This window comes from Chanos chanos, chromosome 3 (genome assembly GCF_902362185.1).
Source record: "Chanos chanos chromosome 3, fChaCha1.1, whole genome shotgun sequence".
In the NCBI taxonomy this organism is placed as follows: domain Eukaryota; kingdom Metazoa; phylum Chordata; class Actinopteri; order Gonorynchiformes; family Chanidae; genus Chanos; species Chanos chanos.
The window spans coordinates 55,271,113-55,287,373 of NC_044497.1; the positions used below are offsets into that span (position 1 = coordinate 55,271,113).

General features: G+C 41.4%; 1 protein-coding gene across 1 annotated transcript; it reads left to right on the top strand.

Moving 5' to 3' along the window:
• The first annotated feature begins 891 nt into the window (after positions 1-891).
• Positions 892-15,698, top strand: nt5c2l1 (5'-nucleotidase, cytosolic II, like 1). Its single transcript, XM_030768903.1, has 18 exons — positions 892-1,103; positions 4,184-4,257; positions 4,804-4,921; positions 5,784-5,879; positions 8,385-8,476; positions 9,013-9,070; positions 9,556-9,649; positions 10,027-10,080; positions 10,343-10,426; positions 10,613-10,654; positions 11,124-11,225; positions 11,315-11,381; positions 11,811-11,981; positions 12,167-12,218; positions 12,654-12,711; positions 13,151-13,327; positions 13,683-13,775; positions 13,968-15,698. The coding sequence occupies exons 1-18, from the start codon at positions 976-978 to the stop codon at positions 14,010-14,012; spliced, it is 1,605 nt and encodes a 534-aa protein (XP_030624763.1). The 5' UTR covers positions 892-975; the 3' UTR covers positions 14,013-15,698.
• The last annotated feature ends 563 nt before the right edge of the window (positions 15,699-16,261 follow it).

Here is a 16,261-nt window from a genome sequence, read left to right on the forward strand (position 1 = left end):
GTGTTTAAGGAACTATATATCTTTCTTCAAAGCACGGAACCAGTAAATAAACGAAACATTCCAGTTTCCCTTCATTTATAAACTGACGACGTTTGCACTCTGAAATACTGATTGGAACATTTGAGGTTCAGTGGAACCCAGCGTCAGTGTTGTCCTGTGCTTGTTTGGATTGTGTTGCCTGGATGGATTTGTTGAGATTGGTGAGTTAACTAAGACCGCTGTTGTGAACACTCTCCTATCTGAAAACACAGGTTGACCTCTGTTACCCAGTCATAAACACACATTACTGAAGTATTTCACGCCATTAAACTTAACATTTGACATAAATCATGTTTGCTGTGCCTTGCGGCTGAGGAGCACTGTTTGCATGTTGGAGGGCTGTTTGAATATTTAGACAGTCAAACGAATATAATTAAAAAACTCAACACTAGACCTCTACACCTGATTTAACATTACGCTATATAATTCATCAAACGCTGGTAAAAACAGCTGATATTAGAAATAGTTGCTTTTTCATATACCTTTTCTTGTCATAGAAGAAACGTACATTACCTTCCACTCACAAAGCCTGATATAAAAACTGTAAAAATCATTGTCTGAGATAAATTTGGATGTACAATTTTCTCTAATTTATCTCTCAAATTCATCCATTGAATGGTGTCCAGCCAGGAGCTATGAACCAGGCTCTCCCAAGTTCTTGACGCACGCAACAGTGCGAGTGTGCGTTTTTGATAACGCAATCTACGTGCTCGAACTGAGGTCTCTACCCCGTCGTGTGCGCGAACGATTTGCAACTTTTAAAGGTGGATGTTTGCAATCAACGTACCCCCTTTACGCATTTTTGGGAGGAGCTGTTGTAAACAGACAGTCATGGGAGGTCTTTGGTGATATACCCCCATAACAACTTTAAATGCGTACGTTAGGCTAACTTAGCTGTAATCAAAAGTCATCGCAGTCCGATAGGGGGTAACCATTATGGGTAGCCTGACCACAGATACAACAAGGAGTATGGAAGAGGCAGAGAGTGAACAGAAGCTATCGCCGAAGAGGAGCTCAAAACTGTCGATTGACATCAGCTCTGGGAGAAAAGACATCCATGACAGGTAAAAAAAAAAAAAAAGGAAAAAACGACTGTGCTGACATTTTACTGTGTTCGTGCAGATGTAGAACTTACATCACTGACACGCAGGGGAAAAAAACTTAAAAATCACAAAAGAATTGTTATCACACCCTTCGTGCGTCCATGCTTTCGACAAGGAACATATGCGATAGTAACATAATGTGTATTTTCATCTGATTGGTTTATCATTACTAGACGCTTAGTGCTGAACTGCAAGTTAGCAACCAGACCGAACGTCTGTGTTACTTGTAGTATGATTTTATTTAGATTATTGTGAATAATCTCTATTTTTCTTTGAAGAGAAATCTTAGGAATGCTAATGATTATCTCACAATAAAATATGACATTAAAACAGACATGAAATAGCTGGAGACCAGGACTGTAAAAATCTGTCATGACTGGAGAGAGTGCTTCACTTGATCAGTCCTATGTGCCAGTGGTGTCGAAGATGCAGCCCAAACTGGTTACCAATTTGAAAATGATTAAACTCTATAGAATGTACAGTGACACATCTGTGTTACACCAGGGTGACAGCGAGTTTGCGACACTAGTGTTTTCTCTGCATCCCACGATGATCTGTCACTAAATTTAACCTTTGGATTAACTTTGATAATCTTAACCATTGAAACGCATTTTACTCATTGACTTTATCCTGTCATAGCATTCATAACGTTCCAATACATTAACCAGAGAATAAGCTTAATTCACTCTGCATCAGCAACAAGGACTTTCTTAGGATTTATATATATATGTATATATATAAAAATGCTAGTGATGTTAGAGCAGGGGGTCCTAAGTAAATCCATGTGTAATGGTCCTAAGTAGTGAAAAGCCTTGCATATGCCTGCTAGCATCCCAGAGGCTGAATGGCAGAGAGCTCTGGGTAAGGGCAAAGGTCGGATGCTTTCTTTGTTAGCGCTGCAATCATATTATATTTACTGATTCGCTCATTTCCGTTTTTCGCTCCGTATCTGTTATCTTTCGCTCATAAAACTTATCGGTTTTCTTTAGACTACGAATCTAATAATAACCGCTGGGTTTACAGGAGATGTCTGAGGTATCCGAGAGGTTCTGAGAAAAGCAGTCGTGAGGAGTTAAATTACTGTCATCTTTTCGGTCTTTTAAGGTGTTAGGATGGATGACAATAAAAAGAAAAAATGTCACTTGATATGAATGGAAGCTGGCTGTTCAGACACAGATTGTTCAAACCGGGGTTGAAATCTAAGGAAACTTCAACACACACTCTGTCATACTGTTGAGATGTGACTCTTTTGGCTCCTTCCAGAACTTTCCGTTTGGCCCTCAGATCTGATCTGAAGGAAAGAGTGTGAAGCCTGGCAATTTGTATGAGGACATTCAGATTCTGTTTACCTCTTAACATAGAGATCAACCCAAGTTATTTTAGAGCAGAGTGTTCTGAATTTTAAAAAGATGAAGAAGTTTCGCTTTAAACTGTGTGGATGACAGTTGCAGATTATAATCTAATCTAATGACAAATCATTAGTCTCATTTAAAAGATTGCCCCCCCGGCGCTGCGATGCTACTTACGGCACAGGCCTGCGGACACTAGAGCTCGCCTGGTCAATTATTCACTGTAACAGTATATCTGATGGGCTAGATATTGACAGAAGCTGAGCACAGTAGACAGGTGTAAGACTCACTGTGTCTCTCTCTCTCTCTCTCTCTCTCTCTCTCTCCCTCTCTCTCTCTCTCTCTCTCTGTGTCTCTCTCTCTCTCTCTCTCTCTCTCTCTCTCGTTCTCTTTAGAGTACATGTCCTGGTCCAGTCCAGGTGCAATATCATGGCTGGGTTGACACAAAGGCTAACTCTGTGGTTACCACGGCAACCTTAAGGGGCTGTTACCCCACCTTTAAACAGAAAAACACCCTCAAAACTAAAACTATCGCTGAAATGTGTAAATATGCAATATTAATTATTTACAGTGAGTTTCCTGATGCGTAATTTTCATGTCGATCTTTTTCAAGGCATATTACTCACCAGTTGAAAATGTAGGAAAGTAGTTGGAAAAAGGTTAATGTTAAACATGAGTTTGTGTTAAACATATTTTGTGTGTGCGTGACACTTGGTGTTTGGATGTAACTGCGAGAAAGAGCGCCATCCACCATTTTAACCAAAAGGATGTCAAAGGCATTGTTAGTGTTCATGAATCATCTGTGGTTTACACTTGGACGAGTGGGAAAAAACCCACATAGGGTTTTATTTAGTTTATGTGGCGTATTAGGCCTATTCCTTGATTCATAGACCTAATGACATAACACTGCGTTGACTTGAGCGCGTACAGGAGTTTGTGGGAACTGAGCATGATTCATTTAATCATGGTACGTGACTCAGTAAAGCCAAACACTGTCAAACGTGTGGGAATCACGCCAAACTTACAGCCCTGAAAAACACATTCTTACGCTAGAGGATCCTCTCAACTGACGTGATCGTCGCAATGCCCGTGACCTCACTCCAGTTGCTCTGACGACATGTGCTGGTCCTGATAAGAACTGCTGCAGTCGACTGATAGAAACGTGTTTTAATAGGAGCAAAGCTAGCGCCCGTGAGCTCTGTGTTTTTGCTTTTGGAGACTCTGTCTAAACGAATCGTCCGGGGGGGACATAAGGCTCTGATCTGTCAGCTCTGTTTAAGGAGCCTTCAGAATCTTCCGGAGAATTACGGTCATGCTCGGACAGTCTCTCAAAGATGTAAGAGCGACTGTTTGAATCTGACTTGTGAAACTGTGGAGACACAAACAAATAAAACAAACAAACAAACAAACAAAAAAACCCCAACAATGACAGGGTAAACAGAGATGTCGGTCTATGTCTTAGAAAAATGAAGATGACAAACGTTAGTCAGATGTCAGTATCCAAAGCCACGCATGCACATTAGTGTTTGTTTGGGTAAGAGAGATGCATCGCTTGTTAATGAGCCAAAGCTCTTCTAGAAGCCTCATTGTCTGCTGAGAGCTGCCTCATTTCCATCACCTGTTGCATTGTCTCTGATGGGTGCCATTGTAACACTAACCCCTCTCCTCTCCTCTCCCCTGCTCTGACTCCAGGGTGTTTGTCAACCGGAGTCTGACCCTGGAGAACATTAAGTGCTATGGCTTTGACATGGACTACACGCTGGCCAGTGAGTATCTAATATAGGATGTGAGTCAAATGAGGATTTAAAGTGTTTGGATTACTGGGCCCTGTCCCAATACTCTCCTCTGCTTCCTTTCCTTGTGACCTTGCTCTCTTAATTGATGTGATAAATAGCACTTTTTTATTTATTTATTTATTTATTTTAACTCTGTGAGACATTCAGGTTGATGTCTCACAGAGTGACAGTCTAAGTTTTACTGAATTTAATAGAAAATGACACCGGGTAAAGAAGTCATGTAAGAAAAGGTACCAGTCATTCACATAAGTCAGATCCGGATCTGCTTAATAGCGCCAGAACAAAACAGCAATATGGGCTCGCAAGTCATCCCATAATAGTTGTACAATTTACAATTTACAATTTGGTATTTAGCGGACGCTTTTAGCCAAAGCGACTTACAATAAGTGCATCAGTCAGATCCTATTACCTCATAAACAGAGATCTCAGTAAGGTTGTGCATTAATTCACCCTTCGTATTATCCGTATAGTTGTGCCCTTTAACTCAGAGCAATGCTTATGTGTTCCTGTGTGCAGTGTATAAGTCTCCTGAGTACGAGGCCCTGGGCTTTGAGCTGCTTAGGGACAGACTGGTGTCTATCGGATACCCACACGAGCTACTGCGTTACTCCTATGACCCCTCCTTCCCCACCCGGTAAGTGTGCTTCAGGCTCCGCCCACTCCGCCTCAGCCATGCTTAGCTGCCTGGGCCTATATAACTGTGTAAGTGAGAGGTCAGAGGTCAGGGGACCTAAAGCACCACCCAGTTTCTGCTCTCAACTTGCATCAGTTCTTCCGTCCCCGGATCCATGGGACCGCCGCGGCAGAACGGCTTCACGATACCGGCAACACAAACAACGTTTCCTGCCAAGATAGTTTTCCCAGAGGGCGTACAAGGGCTAAAGGTCAAGTGAGGTCAGAGAGGTCGACAGAGGACTGACAGACTGCCAAATTCATTCAACGAAGAACACAATGTTTCTGATAGTAGCTGCAATCGAGGGGGGTGGGGTGGGGGAGGGGGGGGGGGGGGGCTATAAAAATGTTTATCAGTAATAGTCAGTATAATCTTCTTGAGTAGTGTGTTCTCAGTCACTCTCATACTATAATGATCTCATCATTACTACCCATCATAGCCTTCTCTCTCTCTCTCTCTCTCACTCTCTCTCTCGCTCTCTCTCTCTCTTTCTCTCTTTCTCTCTCTCTCTCTCTCTCCCTCTCTCTCTCTCTCTCTCTTTCCCAGCGAAAATCTCATTTGACATCACAGTGAACTTCTGTAGTTGTCTCATTCGACATGGAATGGAAACAGTATTCTCTCAAATGAAGCTCTTTTAATTATGAAGAGGTTTAGGCGCCTCTGCAGTGAAACCGATGCCAACCTTGCCTATCTGTGTCCTCTGGTTTTACTTTTAGGCTCTTTGCTTCTAGACATGGAGACAGAGGATGATAAGCATTCATATGGCATGTAGTTTTACACTAATGATAAGAAAAAAAATCCCTCCTTTTCTCTCTTTCCTCAGCGGTCTGGTGTATGATACCATGTATGGTAACCTTTTGAAGGTGGACTCCAATGGCAATGTCCTGCTGTCTACTCATGGCTTTACCTACCTCAGAGGGTGAGTGAGAGAACCACAGCGCGGTAATGGGTGGTAGATCAAAGGCTCGTGTGTCTGTTAGTGTGTGTTTGTCGCGAGCCATCAATGCTAAAAAGACACTTCCCCAACGAGAGGCGCAGGCTTCTGGAATCACTGGAAAGCAAACAAACAAACAAACAAACAAACAGGTAAACAAATACTAAAATAAAAATTAGGAAAAGAAATGGCCAAGCGGGTGAAACGTTCAGGTGGATTCAAACACACTCCATCACATGATGTATGTGTCTCCTTTTGTTTGTTTGTTTGTTTGTTTGTTTGTTTGTTTGTTTGTCTTCTTTTGAGCTGTGTTTGAAAATTGTCCGTGTGCATCCTCTGAACCCCTCACCAAAAACACAAAGGACAGATCCATGGAGAGTGTACTGTATGTGTCTAAACAGGAAGCCAGCACTGACGTTGAGGGCACAGTTAGTCATTTTATACAGACTCCCTCAACAGAACAGAACAGAACAGAGCAGCGTATCTATTTTCAGACATTTGTAGATAAAAACATTAAAAATTCATTTTTGACTTCATGACCTTGTCACAAGGTCATAGGTCAGTCAGATGTGTGCCAGTCAGCGAAAGCCCACAGCCAATCAGTGTGTGTAATTTTTAAGATAGCTCTGGTTAACAAGAGAGGAAGAAAAAAAAAAAAAAAAAAAACGAGAGGAAGAAACTACAACATCTAGAAATAGCTGTGTGTGGGGGTGTGTGTGTGGGGGTGTTTGCGTGTGTGTGTGTGTGTGGGGGGGGGTTGCTTGTGTAGTGTGTTTGTTGAGTTTTTTCATATCTGAATAATGGAACATAAACAGTCTGCTGTCATGAGTGGAAACATAGCGGATATTAAATCATCGAGGTGTTCTATTTAAAAATCGCTGAATCCTCAAAGGGCTCAGAGCAGATGACATCATCACAACTCAACTATTACCAATATATTTATAACCAACACCTGGCGTTTGAGGATTGTGAGATGCGTCGCAGTGTGTGTGTCTGTGTGTGTGTGTGTGTGGTGTGTGTGTGTGTTTTTGTTTTCACTCTTCAAGAGCACTCAGAATAGGAGTGTGTGTGTTATGTTTGTAAGATGAGAGAAATGTTGGATTAGAGACGCTGTGTGTGGTTGAATGAGGGGATGGTCAGTCCTGGCGGTTTCTGGCTGCTGTCCATTCTCATATAAATCAGGCTTTAGCCACTGGTGAGCTGCCATGCTAATGCTGGAACCATCACAACCAGGCTCAGGGTGCAGGGCTCTGTCGGCCTGGAGAACTACAGTCAGTCCACTGTTACTACTCTTTACTGTATCAAAGTGGCCGCTTACAATATCGACTAAATATCATTTTGTCAGAGTCAAGGCGGAGTACAAACCAAACAAATTATTATTTGACATGTTTGAATGACTGGGGCTCAGTCGGAATACTCTTACACAACCCCTTGACCCTGTGTCTGTTTCGACGTCAAATAACTTAAATTCTAACGGGACTGAGCGTGTTGGAGCACATACTGAACAAACATGGCACGAATGACTTCATCCAAACCATGTCAAGTATCCTGTTTATTAAGAGACCACAAGTTCACAAGGAGAGAGAACACTGAGGAGAGTCGGGACATGGCCCAGTCACTCAAATACCTCAGACTCTTCCGTGGCCCAGGTCTGTAATGCACACAGGGGGCGACGGGCAGTAATGATAGGCCTTCAGAAGGTTTTGAACCCGACAGGAGCCTCACTTTCACTTTCACTTTTAGTTTACCGCACTTTCGCTTCGCCTCGTTCGCCGGCCGTACCGCGGCGACGAGGGACGCAGGACGTGTCTCGTGTCCGATTAACTGACCGAAAACAACAGTTACCCCCTCCATACCCGGCCAGGGGAAGAGCGAAGGAGGGAGTGACTCACAGGTGCAGAATTCCAGCATCACTTTATAGCTCATGCTGTGACGCAGGGTCATGTGACTTTGAAAGACTTTTTTTTTTTTTTTTTTTTTTTTTTTTGGTTGTGCTTGATTTTTGTACCGTGAACTTGTGTTTGACTTTGTCGTTTGGTCCATTAAATAATGCACACACAGAAACTTTACCCAAATTGTAAAATCCCATGTGTGTGAAATACCATGCTGCAGAAACACTCGCCGTTATTTAAAAATACAAAAAAGTGAATTTGCGAGGCACGTGTGTGTATGCAGAGCTGCATACAGGCTGTTTAAGTGGATTTGTGTGTGAATTCATAAGCTCTTATGTCTTTTCAGTATAGAAACAGATCATAACAGTGTACATGTTGTTTGCCTTCCATTGAATCTGCTAGTCCGTGTAACCGTAGAGCTGCATACACAGCAAATCGTCCTATTTTAAGTTTAACCCCTGATACCGTTTATATTTTTACCATTTACCCATCCCATCCACACCAGTACTGGACCAGTCCACACACTCTTAAAGTGAATTTAACAGTGGCAGATTTGCTGGGTGCATGCTTGTCATTGGAGAACTGTGCTTTCCTACAGAAAGGACATCCATCAGTACTACCCCAATAGATTCATTCAGAGAGACGACACTGAACGCTTCTATGTGCTTAACACGCTCTTCAACCTCTCAGGTAAGAACCGTCAAGCAAGTGGTCAGTCTTCTTTACGCCGAGCCCGCATAGATCAAAGCGGGCCAACATTGTCCCTTTAGTTAACATTGTCCCTTTAGTTAACATTCTCCCTTTAGTTAACATTGTCCCTTTAGTTAACATTCTCCCTTTAGTTAACATTCTCCCTTTAGTTAACATTGTCCCTTTAGTTAACATTCTCTCTTTAGTTAACATTGTCCCTTTAGTTAACATTGTCTCTTTAGTTAACATTGTCTCTTTAGTTAACATTCTCCCTTTAGTTAACATTCTCCCTTTAGTTAACATTGTCCCTTTAGTTAACATTGTCCCTTAAGTTAACACTGTGCCTTTAGTTAAAACTGTCCCCTTAGTTAGCATTTGTTGTCTCTTTGTTTTAAAGTAGGCCTACTTAAAGATTATTCACATGAGAAAAAATAAAAACAACACTATAATACTTTTTTTTTTTTTTTGCTGTCGTGACCTGCAGCATGCTTTATGATCCGTCTTGTCTTTTTTTTTTTTTTCCTTTTCCGTTTCAGAGACATACCTGTATGCGTGTCTGATAGACTTCTTCACCAAATGCACCAGATACATCAAGTGAGTGAGATGTGTTTTCCCATTTTCAGTCTAATTCAGTTCAGTTCAGTTTTATATGGATAACACTTTCTACAGTAAAAGTTGTTACGGAGCAGATTTACACGACTGCAGGCCTGAGAACCCCCGGTGAGCAAACCCAGAGGGGACAATGGCAAAGAAAAAACAAATTGTAATAAAACCTCAGCCTAATTAGAAAGAAACCTTTAGACAAAGCAAGATTGAAAAAGGGAGGAGCCCGTCCTCTGGTGGGTAGTATGTAGTCTGTTTTAGGGAGTAATGGGGGAACAGAGGGGTCATTGAAACGAGGTATAATGAGATTTTGTGGCATTTACGACTCCTCTGGATTATGCGTGGGTGAGTTTGGGAGCTCAGGACCATCTGAGCTGCATGGTATTGTGCGTTTAGCATAACACGGAAAACGGATACTCTCGTATTGATGTCGCAAACCTCGGGTTTCTCTTTCCGCTGTCTTGCGCTGGAACCAGCTGTCCGACGGGCTTCCAGCACGGTGACCTGTTCATGTCATACAGAAGCATGTTTCAGGACGTGAGAGACGCCATGGATCACCTTCATGACACAGTGAGCCAGTTCCTGCTCCACACACGCACGCACACGCACACACACACACACACAGACACACACACACACAGAGACACGCACACACACACGCGCAGACACACGCACGCGCACACACGCACGCGCACACACAGACACGCGCACACACACACACACACACACACACAACACACGCATGCACGCACACACACACACACACACAAAGTAAAGAGGAGAACTGTAAACTCAGTGGTGTAATCTAAAGCAGCTACAGTATTAACCCTGTGCTTGCTGACAGTCTCCATTCTCCTGCCTAAACAGAGCTCTGTGGTAAATCAGTAAGGTAATTTGTGCTCTTAGTCGACAGTAGCTATTTAATTCATCACTGTTTTCACATTCAGGGCACCCTGAAGGAGAGGACCCTGAAGAACCTGGAGAAGTATGTTGTCAAAGATGTGAGTTACGCTGCTTTATCACGTGAATCATTCACTCACACATTTATCAAGTCACTTAAACGCTCCCTCACGGTTTCGGACACCTACGAGATTCTGTCTATGTTTCAGCAGTGCCTGAGAAGTAATGTACTTTGGAACATGTTGTGTTATAATGTGTTAGAGTAATAGTCCCAGGTTAGGAAACTTCTGTTAAGCCATGATCAATCTGTCCATTTTCATGGGTAGCAAAGCATCTGCAGCTAACGTTATTCTTCCTCTGTAGCCGCGGATTCCTGTGCTACTGAACCGCGTGAAGGAGGTGGCCAAAGTCTTCCTTGCCACCAACAGTGATTACAACTACACTGAGGTACGCTCTCCGCCCAGCCTCAGAACGATGTTACAACAGTGGGAAAAAAACCCCAAAACAAACTAGGTCTCAGAGCATGATGAAGGCAGCACGTGTTTCCTCACAACAGTAATGTGAGTAATCTAAAGATGTCAAAATCACGTTTTTCTCATGTTTTTTTTTTGTTTTGTTTTCTTTCCCCATCAGGCTATCATGAAATACCTGTTAGATTTCCCCCCGGGTTCAAAGGTCAGTGACTACAACTATCCAGGTTTTTCACAGGGTTGTCAAAGGAGAAATGATATTGTGTGTGTGGTGTGTGTGGTGTTTATTCCCTGCGTGGTGTTCCTGGTTTGTGTGGTGCCCACGGTTTATGGTAAATGAACAATGGATTTTAAAGAGGAATGGAAATATTCGTAGACGTAAAGCCAATTCTGTCCTCCAATAACTAAAACTGTAGATGTTCCATAATGAAGCAAAAAATAGATACAAATCTCTCTTTCACTATTAAGACACAACCAACTAGCAATGTTGTAGTAACAAATAGTAGTAACAGTTTGTGGGAGTAACAGTACTATCTATAGTAACAATTTGGATCCGTAGTAGGATGGAAAGAGCTGACAACCATTCCTTGCCTTTATTGTTTTTTCTCATACCTCTTAGTTACTGTTACCAAGAACTTTTTATTAAAAAAAGAAGGTTTTTTTCTTCTTCTCAGAACCCAAAGGTGTCTTGGCGGAGCTTCTTTGACTTGGTCGTCGTGGATACCAGGAAACCGCTGTTCTTTGCAGAAGGGACGGTACTGAGACAGGTGGACACGGTGAGCTCCTTTAGGCTTATATAAATCATCTGAACTTTTGAAACAGCTGTGGTTTAACTCACGGTCTTGTTTTTATCTCCACGAGTTAGAACACAGGGAAGCTTCGCATAGGAACCTACACTGGAGATCTGCAGCATGGAACAGTCTACTCCGGAGGTAAAGAACTTGACTGAGAAAGAGAGGGAAAGGGAGGGAGAGAGGGTGATTCCTCCTGGTTGTCACCAAACCCTGTATTTTTACTTTCAGTGACTAAGGGATAAAGTAGATATCTGTGAACTCACTACCTTAATTTTTTTTGGGTAGATTTTTTTTTTTTTTTTGCTAGAATGCTTATTGATTCTATGTCAGGCTAGATACTTTGAACTACTGTGCAAGTTCGACTTCACTGAAAGATCCAATTCTTTCAATGAAGCATTAATTTCTTGCTAAGCACTGATTGGTCAGACATCTCAGCTCATTACAGTCCCTCAGTCTAAAGGCCGTTTGTATATCATGTTCTAGTGTCGAAGTATCTTCCCTAATATGGAATCAGTCACTCATCCTCTACCCAATCTCATCTTTTCTATCTGTCTGTCTGTCCGTTAGGCTCATCTGACATCGTTTGTGACTTGCTGGATGTGAGAGGGAAAGACATCCTCTATGTCGGGGACCACATCTTCGGAGACATCCTCAAGTCGAAGAAGAGGCAGGGCTGGAAGACCTTCCTGGTGGTGCCTGAGCTGGCTAGAGAGCTGCAGGTCTGGACAGAGAGGAACAGTGAGTAACTGTTTACTGCGTGGTATTATGACACCATGGCTTTTCCCTCAGAAAGCAAAACCACCTGTCCAGTGTGTATTGTTTCACACAACACCGTCTGTGAGATTGGTTTTAAGGTCATATGTTAAGTCATATGTTTTTTTGTTTGTTTGTTTGTTTGTTTGTTTGTTTGTTTTTTAACACAGGTCTCTTTGAGGAGCTCAGAGGTCTAGACAACTTCCTCGCTGAGCTTTATACGTGAGTGATAAGTGAGCGTAATAAAGTTTGTGCGATGCCTTGGTCGTCGTCCGTTTGCACAACAGTTGTCATAGTGATTATCTTAGCTTTTACATGTGACAGTTCCGGAGCTTACAAACAGAGGGCAGTAGAGTGCACCAAAACTCCCTGTGTTGAGCAGCGTTTGCCAGTCCTGTGCCTGGTTTAGGTGACTCTGCATGTCAAGGTGTCTCCATGCTCTAACACACCTGATTTAGCTAAGCAGAGGCCGGATATGTACCTGAGGAGTTGAATCAGGTGTGTAAGCGCAGGGAGAGATCGAAGACATACAGTGTGGTGTGTCTAGTGGAGCAGGATTAAAAAACACTTAAGAGGGGTGTTTGTGTGTTTGTTTGTTTGTCTGTTTGTTTGTTTGTTTGTGTGCATGTGATCAGACTCTTCTCTTTTCTTCATAAGGATGTTGGACTGTGGTCACGGGAGCCCAGACATCAGTATGATTCAGAGCAGGATCAAGGTCAGTTTCTCTGTTGCACACATGTTTGTGTCTTTTTTATTGCCTGGGTATCAGCAGCTTCAACAAACCGTTACAAAGTTCAAAGCACCAACACAGACTAGCAATATCTAACGGCACATTCAGGAATGTTGCATCTCTCATTCAATACCATAGAGATGCTTTATGAACAATAACTGTGGATTGTCTGAAATGTTGAGCTTTGAACACTGATGTGTTCAAGATGAGTTAGAAATTCAGCTTTATAGAGTTTCTGGAATGGAAAGATCAGTTTCAATGTTCAGTGTGTGTGTGTGTGTGTGTGTATGTGTGTGTGTGTGTATGTGTGTGTATGTGTGTGCGCGCGTGTGTGTGTGTGTGTGTGTGTATGTGTATGTGTGTGTATGTGTGCGCGTGTGTGTGTGTGTGTGTGTACGTGTGTGTGTGTGTGTGTGTGGTACAGTCGGTGACGTACGCTCTGGACATGTGCTATGGGAAAATGGGTAGTCTTCTGCGCTATGGTTCTGCGAAAACTCTCTTTGCCAGTCAGTTACTGCGCTACGCTGACCTGTATGGTTCATCCTGCCTCAACCTGCTCCACTATCCCTTCAGCTACCTCTTCAGGGCCCCCACTGTCCTGGTAAGCCCTGAAAAAGATCTCCTTACACACCACCATACTGCCACGATTCCCATTCACCCGAACTGAACCCTGCTTTATAGGGTGGGAAAGAAATTAATTAAAAGAACTGAGGATTAAGTCAGGGGATGCTGTCCAGTTTTGTTCTTTGTGGGCATGTGAAGCCCTTTGAGATTGTAAACAGTGATATTGGGCTCTAAATGACCTTGAAACTTGAATGTTTTAGCTGATTTTTGTAATTTGTTGTCTATTTTGTGACTTCGTCGTTAATTTTGTTAGCGTTTGGCCGAAGTGCCTGTAACTGCACATGCAGACGTCTTAAGTGCCCGTGTGTTGATCTGTTTCTTGGATCTTGCAGATGCCCCACGAATCAGCGGTGGCTTCCCAAACGAAGGAAATCATCGGCGATTTCTCCAAAGTCAATCACATCCACAAACTGACCGAAGACAAGGTTTGACCCAGTCTTTCAGTCAGTCCCTCAGAAAATGGTTTTTAAATTCAAAAAGCGTCATAGTACGCAAAACTGCTTATGTTTTTCAATATGCAAATAAAAATCATTCCATAATAACCAATATACTATACATCTTCAAAGTCAGCTCCAAGAATGTAATTCATGATTAATGCTATTTCTGCCTCTCCACAGGAGACAAGTGAAAATGCTATTCCTGAAACCCAGACAGAGACGTGAGGAAATGTGATTGTTCTTTTGTTTTTGAGTCTGTGAATATAGTGTGTTTATGTTATTGTCTTCATGTTCATCATTGTGTCTTGGACGCCCATTTGATAACTGTATTTTTCATCGATACCTTAATCAAATGAGGTCGTTATTATCTAAATTAGGGCAGTTTATCACTTCAACTTATCATTTCTTAAATTGTGCCTTAAAACTTAGCCTTACAAACCACTGTGTCTCACAGCTGGTCAGCTTTGAACTGCCAGTCACGAAGCAGCGTTTCCAAAGACTTTTTCTACTGAACTTACACTGAAATAGCAAGAGATAGAAATCATCTTCATCACCTCACTTTCATTACCTCAGGCAACCTCACTTTCCATATTTCTTATTTCTGTTGTTTTTATTTATTTGTTTGTTTGTTGGTTTAGTTTCTCAGTGCAATGCTCCTCAGAACAGAACTCAGTCAGAGCAAACTGTTACAGTGTACAAAGTGAAACCAGGCTGCGATTGTCTTGTGGTTGTTTTAACTGCTTGTGTTAAAGGGAAGTACCATTTTAGTTCATCTGATTTCCTTTTTTTTTTTTTTTTTGTGAGACAAAATGACAGGAAAAGTATCTTTACCTTTAATTTGTCTTTACCATTTCAAGTATATATTTTTAGAACTGAACCAAAAATAATTTTTCACTTTTTCCTTTTTTACCTACTCTGCTTATAAATGACCAGTTTAGCAAAAAAAATTGAAGTAAAGAGATTTTCATGGGTAAAGTCTTATTTTGTAGACAGAGGGAGCACTTGGAAACATGTGCTCTTTCCCTCCAGTGCCAATAACAGAGAGAGGACTGTGTTTTAGTGTTTTTTTCTTTTTTTTCTGCCGTGATCATAAATTGTTAAATAATCTGAAACAGAATAGCAAGTCAACTTTATGCATTTGAGTGAACTCAATATTTCAGGCATAACAGCAGCGAAATTTCAAAAATATAAACTATGATGTCTAAATCTTAAATATTAAGGTAAAATAATACACGCAGATTCTGTCCACTTAAAATCTCAGAATCAGCTCTCTGCATTTGCCATATTGCAATAACTACAAACTTACATCTACAGAAGATCAACAAACATAAATCCTTGAGTTAACTTCTTGATAAGTAAATAAACAGGCTTGTAGGTAAACAAACAAATAAAGTCTTAGGTTAATCCACTCAGAAAAAAAGGGATGATGTCAAAGAATCTAGTCATGTGAAGAGTAAAATGTTTCAGGTTTAGGGCACTTGTTTTCTGCAATGTTTATGTATCTTTAAATGTGCAAGCAACTTGAATTCACTCAAAAAACTGCAAAAAGTTCACTTGATATCTTGAGTTTTCCTTTGATATATTTTTGACCAGTTTGGACCAGTATGTCCAGAATAGATGGAATGAGAAACTAGGTCAAAGGCTGCATACATATCGTTGTGTTCCAGCGTAAATGACCAACAAACACATCCAGTTTTTGAGAGAGTGCTGGTCATAAATGGTATGAATAAAATGAAGTCTCTTCCTGCTTTGTCTGAGTTATCCAGTGTACAGAAAACATTTAGTAATCCAGTTTGTATTTGTGTTGTGTTTTGGAACAAAAGTGTTTCATTTCCCTCTCACTAAATGTTGTTTTTAGGTTTTATATAAACATGAATAAAATAGGTCTAATGTTTGTTCTACCAAATATTGCTTAGGAGATCTCTCATTACCATCATTCAATTTTGTCTATTTAATTAGATAAGTTGCTGATGTCATCTAAACACAGTCAGAAGTTTTGTACACAAAATGGCTGACCTATTTGAATTTATCTTGGTCTTTTTATAAATTCTTCTCTGAATGTGATAATTTATTTTTGGAAACAACTGATCACTGATGTTGTCATATGGTCATCCTTGTGTATCTCTTTGCTTTGTTTTGGCGGCTTGGGCCTGGACGTGTTCTGTGACAAGAACAGTAAGACGTTTATAAAAAAAAAAAAAAACCCGCCTAAACCGAGGACTTTACGGTACAGAAGGTATAGAACACACACAGAGCCACGCTTAACATTTTCCCACGCGGTAAGAGGACGAGCGTAACATTTTGTCCACAAGATGGCGTCAAAGCACAAACCAGGGCTCACGCTCCGTTCAATGACTACTGATGGAAATTTTTCTGTCCATAATCTTAATTGCTTCGTGTATTACACGTAAATTGTAAATAAACGCGTGTCTTCGCCTTTTGTTTAACGAAACTTTAAGTCTGAACTATCAGAA

Excerpts from the sequence above, each read along its gene's own strand:
- nt5c2l1 (XM_030768903.1), top strand. The coding sequence starts at position 976 with ATGGGTAGCCTGACCACAGATACAACAAGGAGTATGGAAGAGGCAGAG. Across the intron at positions 10,427-10,612 it reads GTGATTACAACTACACTGAG|GCTATCATGAAATACCTGTT; the intron begins GTACGCTCTCCG and ends TTTCCCCATCAG. Across the intron at positions 13,328-13,682 it reads TCAGGGCCCCCACTGTCCTG|ATGCCCCACGAATCAGCGGT; the intron begins GTAAGCCCTGAA and ends TGGATCTTGCAG.